This window comes from Haemaphysalis longicornis, unplaced genomic scaffold, assembly GCF_048455015.1.
Source record: "Haemaphysalis longicornis isolate Haplotype H1 unplaced genomic scaffold, Haemaphysalis longicornis Haplotype H1 scaffold_4, whole genome shotgun sequence".
NCBI classification, from domain to species: Eukaryota; Metazoa; Arthropoda; class Arachnida; order Ixodida; family Ixodidae; genus Haemaphysalis; species Haemaphysalis longicornis.
The window spans coordinates 116,591,884-116,602,648 of record NW_027526361.1 but is presented as its reverse complement, the minus strand read 5'-3'; the positions used below and the strand labels follow the sequence as shown (position 1 = coordinate 116,602,648).

The 10,765-nt window shown below is 46.9% G+C and overlaps 1 protein-coding gene across 1 annotated transcript; it reads right to left on the bottom strand.

Annotated features, from left to right (window-relative positions):
• Nucleotides 1-1,840: 1,840 nt before the first annotated feature.
• LOC144179292 (uncharacterized) lies at nt 1,841-4,884 on the bottom strand. The gene has a single exon (XM_077707591.1). It carries the CDS (start codon nt 4,370-4,372, stop codon nt 2,423-2,425), a length of 1,950 nt encoding a protein of 649 aa, XP_077563717.1. The 5' UTR covers nt 4,373-4,884; the 3' UTR covers nt 1,841-2,422.
• Nucleotides 4,885-10,765: the final 5,881 nt, after the last annotated feature.

The following is a 10,765-nucleotide window of genomic DNA, read 5'->3' as shown; positions in this document are numbered from 1 at the left end:
GTGGGAATTGACTTGGAGCAAGGATACTGTACAACTAAGTTTATGAAAGAAGACAGAGTGACCCGCCGCCACTACCATTAGCCGATTGAGCAAATGTATGCTTCGCATCTCTTCGTCAACCCTTCGAAGGTATCTCTCATGATTTTATTGCTCTACTTGTCACCCAGCCTATGCTTATTTTTCCTTTCGTCTAAGTTTCTGCATTATATGGTATCTGAATCTGTCGTAACGCACAATATTTTTATAACTATTATTGTTGCGGTCCTGGTTTAAAAACTTGCTAATATAGAACTTCTGCATTTCGGATCATAGCTAATACGAGCTGCCTGAAACCTCCTGTGAATATTTTAGCGATATTGTGTATTTTGTACATCGATCTCGTTCAAATCCACGTGAAAGTTTCTCTATTCTGCTTCAATTTCAGTATGCAAATTGGTGTTTTGAAGTGGTGCTATTGATTGGTCCTAGCTCGATACGGCGCCGAAGATTAAAAATAGGCGTTGATGAGTATTATAGAAGTCGCTAATGTAGCGCTCATAATCAGGCAGTAGGTACTGTTTACTATCTATCAGTGGCAAGCGCCACTTCGTGAGATATTGTTTCATGTCAATTCCCTTTATTTGTGATGCTGGTCTAAGCCGCTTGCGTTGATCATTCCGTGAAGCGTTGCTCTGTTCCATGGTTTCACGTTAGTTGTTTCCGTACCCATTTCACCCCCATACCGATTTACCTTTCTCCGCTTTCGTAACCATATTGCCTTTCGGTTTTTCACACTTACAGTGGACTTTACATTCTACGCTCACTGCCAGTTCCTGAAAACGTATGCGTTTAATTCTCATCACTATATGCATCAATGCATCAATGTGCATATTCATTGTGCATCAATGTGCAATGTGCATGCATCAATGTGCATCTTCAGACTAGTGGACTATATGCATCAATGTGCATATAGTCCACTAGTCTGAAGACCTTAACCCATTCCCCCCCCCCCCCCGATCCCTGTAATAACCTTTTGTTGCTTTACCTTTTAATCCTACGTTGAACATTAAAGGCACCACTGTTAGGAAACAGTATAAGTGAAAGCGTAAATGATAACTGGTATTTCTTTTCAGCGGAGAGGCTATGCAGTCGTTAGCTTGTTGCAGGTCTTCTTTGTGCATGCTATGTTCACAAACCTAGTCTCATATTTATTCCAACTGTCGTTTTCATCCGGTTTTTTCTTCCTGCATCCCTTCCTTCAATTTGACGTTTCCTTTTTTCCGGACTAAGCTTAGAGACCTGCAGTTAAAAAAAGAACTCTTGCCCAGCTCACCTTCTTCGGTTTATAAGAGTCACAACAGCAAGAAAATGCAGAGCTCGCTCCTCTAGCCAAAGATATATTGATCACCCAAGGCGCGCGTGAAATATCTGCTTTCACGTAGTCCGAAATAGCTGTGCTTCGAAAGGCCACATGCTGAGATGATTTTAGCACGAAGGAGCGTGTGTCTATGGCCTCTGTGAAATCTCTGCCCGTCTGACTCCGCCGTGATATTTTTCGTGGCTTTTGCTCGAACGAGGTTGATTAATTAGACGCTGCAGCTTCTACGAAGCAAGTTTTCGAACTCTTACAAGTTAAGGTTTCTAGCGACATAGCGATAGGAGAAGTCGACGGAAGTCTATACCAGTATGGAGCCGGTGACTTATGTTATACGCTAAGAATGTTAAATTTTCTCCGCACTAATGGAATGCGAGTAGGTGCACTCTTGCAGCCACGACCAGCCAATGGGTTTTGGATCTCTTTTACGGAATAGGGCAGGTGGAGGCAAAGCAAAAAGTTGCAACTAGACGGTCAAGCGGGTACGATAAATCATTCCGAAGTCATTTTTCTTCGCCGGGACTGGTACTGCAGGGTACGAGGATAGTTCATTCTCAAACTGCTGCTTTTCCTGCCTAGCCTGGCTTCTCAGTGCGTGGTACTTTGCGTATAAGCAACAAAAAATGTGGTGGTGGATTGACGAAGCACTTTTGTAACGTCTTAGGAAATGCTAACCAGAAAGGCAGCACATGTTCGGGCGCATCAGCGCCGCTTTGTGAATCCGCTCCTACACAAAAAAGTGTAGCAATCTTAACAGTGTTATAAGGCTGACTGCAACAAAGGATTTTGTTCACGCTGGAGGCCGCTGTCGGGCATTTCGTTAGGCGCGCCAGTAATTTGTGCGCACACTTTCTACATATCACTGTCGCTTCGGCCAATGGTCTCACGACACGCCACATTTCATTTTATCACTTCACTTCACACCAAAGTTCCTTAATCATGGATTTCCTCCACGGCATTCATTCTATTGTGAAACTTGTCTTCCGTTATACTACAAGGGAAACGCACACATTGCAGAGAAGCCTAATTTCATGCCCGCGTAGAAACAAACGCAAACACGGTCACTTTTCACCCAACTTTCGTGGCTTCATTAAGGGAAGTTTTCCGATGAAACACATTTTGGTGGTCGCAGTGTTCTGTTACAGATGACGCTGTTGTTGTGTGGACTGTAGTAGACATGGTAAAAGTAATTTCCCTGCGTTTGGGGCATAATGAGCTCGGAATCAGGTGATGATAGTCTTTGAAGCCGAAGAACAGATACACTCCCTGTAGTCCAGTCAGGATGATCACGATTATGTCGATGGCGAACACATCAAAAAAGGCACTAGCAAAGCCTAGAAGCCAGGTCATGCCCATTATGAAGGCGAGCTTCACGTACAGCCTCAAGTGGGAGTGGTTTCCTCCGCTGTTGAACTCGAATATTGAAGCCCGCTTGGATGTTCTGCGAATTTTCACGACGATGTGTATGTACAAGCCAATGTCGAGCAGGAGTAAGACCATCATGGGTAGAAGGAAGAATGCAAGTTGGCTCCAGTGGTTGCCTATCCAACAACCGAAGCGACCGTAGCGGGGGGACAAAATGAAGTCAGGTGCGCCCCAGTTGACAGCGAGACATGATGCGACGATTAGGAGTGGAACGCCCCAGGCAATGAGGCTGTACAAAAGGAAACCACTGCGCTTGCTCGTCGTAGCCTGGACAGCGACCACAGTCTTCCATATGTCGAAGGACAGCACGCTGGTCCAGAAAAACGTGGAAAGGAAGCCGAAATGGAGGACGACGGCGAATGTAACGCAGACCCACTTAGGCTCATCGAAGCTGTTGCCGAGTAAGAAGAGGAGTTGACTCCAGAACAACGTTCCTGACAGGCACAAGGTACACTTCGTCGAAAACGAACGAGACACCTTGAAGAACACGTAGACGATGACTTTCAAGAAAAGGCACACAAGCGACAAACTGACACAGATATAGGTGAGGTAGTTTTGTACGTTGTAGGATTCGTATCTGGTCACAGTAGTGTTTGTAACATTCATCATCGTCTCATTCGCCAGCATCCTCGTGATATTCGGGTAGATGTACTGGGGCTCCCGTATGTAGCACTTGTTATCGTGCCACGAGAAGCACGATCCCTGGCTGACCACCGGTCTCATTAAAGATACAAGATTCGGCCTGTAGGAAGCTTTCAACTCGACTCGGGACCACTTTTCTCGGACTGCTCGCTTGGGGATGCACTTCAGTGTTGACCACTCCACGCCGTTGCAAAGACCGCAGTACACGTTCTTGTAGACAAGATCTGAGATGTTGTCTCTGTGTTCGACCGGAGCGAAGTACGTCTGGCACTTCCGTGTCAACTCTGCATCCGCGTCTCGGGGACAACTGTGGACGTTCACCAAGTGAGGGTCACACGGCCTCATGAAAGTGTCCATGTTCCTCAAGACAATTGGTGGAAGGTCAACCTGAAATCCGTTTGTGGCTGTGCCCGAAGTATTCCAGAACACGGCACTGTAATCCAAATCATAATTGCAGAGGGCACAGTACGCATTGAAGTACGTCACCATCCTTTTCGTTGTAACCGGAATCAAGTAAAACGCTTCGTGGAAACTGGTCGCGTTTTCACACAACACGCGAACTGCGTCCTCGGGCCACTTCGGATCACACTTCGCGATTACATAGAAGTTCCTCCCGAAATGATGATCGACACTCCGTGCGACGCAGGTTGCCGGTGTTTTCGAAGAGAGAGACGGTCCGGCGTCCCAGCAGCAGTCACCGTAGTACTCGCAGTTTTTGGCGCAAGAGCAAGTGACGGCGAAGACCTGCTCGTCGCACATGATCAGGGATGGACTGCACCCATGAAGTTCTTGAGGGCAGCGAAGAAGATCTTCGATGTTGCTGTGCGGTATGACTGGGTGGTCCCCACGCGAGACGCTCCACGGAAGTGTCACATTGCAGTTCCACTCCGAGCACTGAGCACAGGCACATAACACAGCCCCAACCACAGCAAAGACCGCCAACCAATTCATGATGTCCCGAGGACGGTTGAACTAGGACGTCCAAGGCGGGCTCTCAGATGCTTCCACGTCTTCCAATCTTCCTCCGCGCGCTTTAACACATGATTAATGCCGAGACCACTGCTGTAACCTAAAGTAGGGACTGGTGAACGCCGTAACCAAGGCATTTCTGAAGAAATATCGCACAGGTTTCTCGAATCATTTAGGCAGAACACATGGAAAGAGTTATGCAAGCATTCCAGCCTGTTTCTACGTGACGGGTGCGGCAACTAGACAATTTTCGCAAGTCCTCTCGAACAGTGGGCGTGTTACCGCATTTTGGAGCGAAGTCGTCGTCGGAAAGAAAGCAGCTATGCCTATTTGAAGCATACCTTGGTAGCGCATATTGATCCGACCTGGGAAGCGGTTGGGCCGTGCACATTCTTCCGCGACGCGACGCGACGTTTCTGCGTTGTTACCGAGTCGGCGGCAGCGTGTGGACGTTGCGTCCCCCACTCTTCGTTGCCCGACCGGTGAAGGCCGAGAGCGGTTGGCACGTGACATACAGACGCGAAAGCGAGCGATATCGGCCAGCACTTCGTACCGCCCGTGCCAGCGAGGAACGTCTCGACCGGTTCCCTCACGCAAGCCTCACCCGTTTCTCGTAAGAAGGTACCGTACGCCGCATTGAATTTTATTTGAAAGGAAGTTAATCCTATGTATCGTCTTCCAGATCGTGGCGTGGAAGCTCGCAAAGACCGCCAATTCTACTGTTTTTGTTTGCGCAGTTCAAACTGATGAGGCCCCGATTTATTTTCGACACTCCAGAAAATAAAATGAAGGAAGGGATCTCAATGCCGATTTTGCCTGTACAGAGATAAATAAATAAGCAGAAATAAGCGCACGGCGAAAGAGGTCAGCAAAGAATTAGTGTTTGAGCCGGAAGTCACTCTGGGAATACTATATCGGTGGCCGGATAGTGTCTGCACTAACAATTTTTTCTTCAAAATCATACCAGGATTTTCAAAGTAGGTTTGAAATTATATTGGTTTTATAATTTCTATAATTTCGTCACGCGGAAAGCAAGACATTCGTTATGAACTTGTCCTGTTGGATGTGGGGTTCAGTGTCGCATCACTGAAGTGCTCGTAACGACGTCGTGATTTCGATTAGGTTGCAAGCATGGGGGGAAAGTCTGGGGAAAGGTATCACACTTTTTATTCAACGTATTAACAAGGTAGTGCGCAACATCGAACGACCAATTTGTAATACGAATGGGGTCTCAATTGCCTGGATGGCGCAAATCTCAACATTTTTGTTAACTTTTTTCCCTAGGCCCCCAGGCTGGTGACAAAGTGGGCAGGGTCCGATCCAAGGTAGTGTGCAAAATGGAACGACCAATTTGTAATACGAATGGGGTCTCAATTGCCTCGATGGCGCAAATCTCCACATTTTTGTTAAATTTTTTTCCCTAGGCCCCCAGGCTGGGGTCAAAGTGGGAAGGGTCCAATCGCGAGGCCAGTGTCCGTTCACACGCTGAGACACGTCCATCACAACAGCGCACCTCCTGCACTTTCCACACGGAACACCCGACCCCTGTATTAACGATGCCTCTTGCATCGGAACGCGTCTGTGTGTTTTGATGTGGGTTGGCTCTGAATTTAATTGAATTTTAAACTTAGTTGACCTTATTTCACAATCATGTTGCAGAAAGACCCGAAAACAAGCTGTTGAAACAGCTTGAATGGCCATGCCACCTCACGTTGGCTACTTTGTAATCACGGTGATCTTTCAGGCTTGGCTGAAGTCAAGTCCGTGGCGTCGCCGTCGGCTGGCGGTGCGAGGCTTGTTGTAGAGAACTGCTGCTTGAGTAGAATTCCACCAAATGAGTTACTCAGTTTCCCTGCCCTCGGTGCGCCGTTCCACTGGCAGATTGGCTGACACCGTCCATCGCCTCGAAGCTTATGCCTGGTCTCATGCGTGGTCGGCGCCATGAAGATGGGCGATCAGCAGGAAATAACTGTTGTTCCGTAGGGAGCAATCAGATTCGCCTTGGCTACCTTGCCCCCGGCTTGAAGCAGAGTTCGAATTGGCTGATTCGATGCCAGCTCTTGACAATACCCTAAAGCAAAACAGGCAACGCTAAGAGCAGAAGTCTAAGTTATGGCAAATTGTTGAAAAATTGTATTGGATACGGGAAATGTTCTCAATTAGCAACTAAATTAACTTGAAAATTTTGTCATTTTTATAGCGCAGCTCTTAAGTGCCCGCTCCTGTGGTTTCACGTCGTCCCTAGCTGTCGCCTTGGTCGTAACCGAGAGTATGAAGATGACGCCGAATATAGAGCCAAAAGAAAAGCGGAGGAGGTGAGTATGGTGAAAGTGTGACGGGGAGTGTGGTATGCCCAGGGTGACTTTCTCGCGAGACGTGCTACCAGCCTGCTTCGCGCAGCGAGATAACGTCAGAATACCATGCGCCGTCGTCGTTCGCGAACTACGCAATCACTTCCTGAGTCACCGCAGTTACGCTCCGTCGCTGAGAAGACCGCAGTTCGCTTTGCGCTCAAATTTTGCATTAGGGAGTATCGTAATCGTCACCCAATTTTATTTCATCAAAATAAGGCAATTAAGATGAGTTTCAGTTTCACATGTTGTGTAGTATAATCAATTTACCCTTCCTTTCAGCGTTTCGGTGTGCGTGGCAATAGTGAGTTCGGATATCGTCATAGCACTAACATGAACATTTTCCTCAACACCTCGTAAGAAATTCTTTGTTTATAGGGTTTAGGACTTATGGGGCTTAGGCAGGCCTGATTTCTGTGCACTTTTCTTTGTGCTGAAAATTGCTTCGCACCACCGGTGGTGGGCTGTCGCCAACTCCGTAGTCCGCGTGACTTCTCATTAACCTTTAGTACCCCTCAGGAGATTTCAATGTCACTGGTCGACGGAACGCACCGCATGGAACGTGAAAGCCTGAGAAACAGCGTCAGATAACGTTTAACCTTAAAAAAATTCCTCAGGGCATTTAAGCCTGTCTATGCTCTGTGGAAGGGAAAGCCCGACGATACTGACTAAAAACCTCATTACTGCTACCTTGTATTTGCATCTCTCTGTTTGCTTTCGTTTCGCTGTCTTACGGTGCGAATTACGTCAGCAAGCAGACTGGCACACGCCGCAGCATCCCTGAAATCATGGTTCTGCGCTGCTGGTGTGCACCTATTCTACTCACGTGCATCACGTGCAGATGTCACGCGGTACGCACTATTCTGCGAATTTTACGTTTTCAATTCATAGTTGCGTGAATTTTGTGAAGCGGCCGCACTGCCACTCAAAGCTCCGGATTCTGGGCCAATCCTTCAAGTCTGTATGTTCCACGAAGAAAGGAACAACAGCGACAACATTTCTTTTACCGTCGGCAACGTGCGAGGGTGCCACAGTTGAAAAGCAAACATGAGCATGATATTTTGTATTGTGTGTTATCTGCTCTGTGTGAGTTTGGCTAAATTGACCGCGCACTAAGAAAAAAAGAGATAGCACAGTTGGTAGAACAACTTGCTGCTGCTGAGCAGACCTGGGTTCGAATCCCATGGGATCACACATATGTATTTATTTGTTCACTCTTTGCGGCTGCGGACATTTGCTTGACCGGACAACAACAACGGCGCTTTTTCGCAGAAAGGGGCACTTAAGGCTCGCGCCTTAAAAATACACTGCAATATATTTGCTTCTCCGCCAATGACGTCGGAAGACCATAGCACTTCTGACGCGCCTACAAAGTAACAATGCTATAACTTAATTTGGTTTTGTACTTAACGCTTTTATGACCTAGCACGTTTATGTCCTAAGTAGTGTTTTAGCACTGCAACGTCCTCTGTGAACGCGGAGGGTGCTGGTTCCACAGACTCAGCGGACAATGATGTTTCGTTACGAGCGTGCATCGTTTTCCATTCGTCAATTTGACCAGTTTACCGGTTTTGTTTTAAGCCTTCGTTTCCCCCATGCTCTTGTCTTCTTATCTTTGCTTCCCAATTTTTCGCTCTTCCTTCTCTCTACCCCCATTTTTAATATATTTTTTCGTTCTCTTTTAATCCACCCTATTTCTTTTCCCATGGGTAGGGTAGCCAACTGGTTTCTTATTTGGTTAACCTCGATGTCTTTGCCGTACGGTCTTTTCTTTCCTTTCTTGTACTGGTTCACCAGCGGCTCTGCTTCTGACCAACCAGTGGTGACTCACCGGGTTACTGCGAAGGACCGACCCACTAGTTGGTTACCCATCAGTGAACCAGCAATTGTGGCCCACAGCCGACCCACTGGTGACACATAGCATTGGTAGGCCATCGGACTTACTCTTGACTTAGTTATTACGGTTTATCATTGTGGGAAACGAATTAGCCACCACCGAGACTACCCACCACAAGTAACAGCCGAAAATCTTCGAAGTCGGATGACAGACAGACAGACAGACAGACAGACAGACAGACAGACAGACAGACAGACAGACAGACAGACAGACAGACAGACAGACAGACAGACAGACAGACAGACAGACAGACAGACAGACAGACAGACAGACAACGAAATTTTGGCATTCACCTAGCCGAAAGACTACCATCGCCACGAAAAAAAAAATGGCTGTGAAAGTGTGTTAAGCCATTTTAACATCGGTATGTGTGTACGGTTGTTACGTTTGTTGAAATAAACTGCCAAACATTGTCGTGCAGTGCAGCACACATTCTGTGGTGAATCACACGAAGATGATGGTAATAGTATAGTGGTACAGATTTCATTCATTCATTCATTCATTCATTCATTCATTCATTCATTCATTCATTCATTCATGTCCCCCTTATTTCCTTTTTACAGGGTAACGCGAGACAAGGAGCTGCTTGAGGAGCTTGGCAGAGACCCGAACTCTTGACTTCGCGTGTCTCCAGCGTCATTGAAGACAATAGGACTCTTACGACAATTTTTGTGGATGCTTACTTCGGTGCGAATGAATGCGCCATTTGTAGTGGCTGGAGTAAGTTTCCTAGCCGATCTCCTGCGTCGATACAGGCAATGACTGAGTGGGGATGATGATAATGTTGTTGATGATGATGATGGTGGTGGTGGTTATGGCGATGACGATTATGAATACACCTTTATTAAAGAGCAAGGTCCACCAACTTATGCTGGTTCAAGATGTCTGGGCTGGTCACCATGCCACCATGACTGAAAGAGCGTGATCACAGCCACGTGTGCACATAGGCATATTACCAAAAAGAAATCAGCAGCAACGCACTTGAATTTAGTTAACTCTGTCTGGGCACGCCGGAATTCGAAACCCCTTTATGGTTCTCGCACCTAGACGATTGCACAGCGCAATGCTCAAGTATTAGGAGTGGCATTATTCTACCCATTCATGATGAGACAGTGTAAGCACTTCACATCTTTCGCAGCTTGTGTAAATAAAGCTTGGTATTCGTTTCTGAAGTGAAACACCATGAGAAAGTAGCACGGAAAAGGCGAATATATTTCGCAATTTTGCTAGGGCATTTTTTATAAATGGCAGATGACGCTTCGGCCTTGATAAAAAGTAAAATCTAATTGTCGCGTGTAACACATAGATGAACCAGGACGAATTTTTTTCAACTGCGAAGTTTCTGAGGAAGCTGTATAGCTTCCCTTTGTAGCCGTACGACTGCATTCAGGTGGATGTCAAACTTTCCTTTGCAGAAACATATAGATCCGGAACATCGTCGAAGGGAGTGTTTCCCATACTTCAGGCTTAAAGAATACAGTAAACGTGGTTGAGTGTAGAACCAAGGGCTGGCGTGGGGCAGCAGAATTACGTGTCTATACGCCATCGCAGCGGCTGCTGGAGGAACTAAAGAGTCGCGGTACGACCCTGGCAGAACGGGAAGTCGTTATTGCAGAGCTCGAGGCAACACCTTGAGTTCCTTAAGCTGTTTGTTACCAATGTGTGTACAGTCGTTCGTCGTTGCTTTTTCGCCTCTCTCGAAATGGCATTCCGGAACCAACCTGTTGGAATGATGGGTATGCAAATGTTTCTTCGCCCGTAGGATTAACCACCGCGCGAAACACGCAGCGTTGGGGATTACCGCGTGTTCATCCCTGTTACTCATATTCGTAGTTTTATTTTTGCTGCAAAACAAACCCGCAGCGTAGGTTGCTGACGTATTCAAGCACATCAACATCTTTCTAGGCGCCGGTAAAGAGTCTTCAGGAATTCCCGGAGTATCGTGTCCCGATGCTGGCAGCCAAAACAAGGAGCAACTATAAATCACCTTTCCCCAGCGCTACAGCTGACAAGTAATTTTTCTTCACCTTGCTTCGGCGATTTTTTACGGATGTTAGCGGGCGATTGCGGCACCATAATTCGCCCAAAACAGAGGATAAACGACCGTTTATCCCCAGCTTCACACGC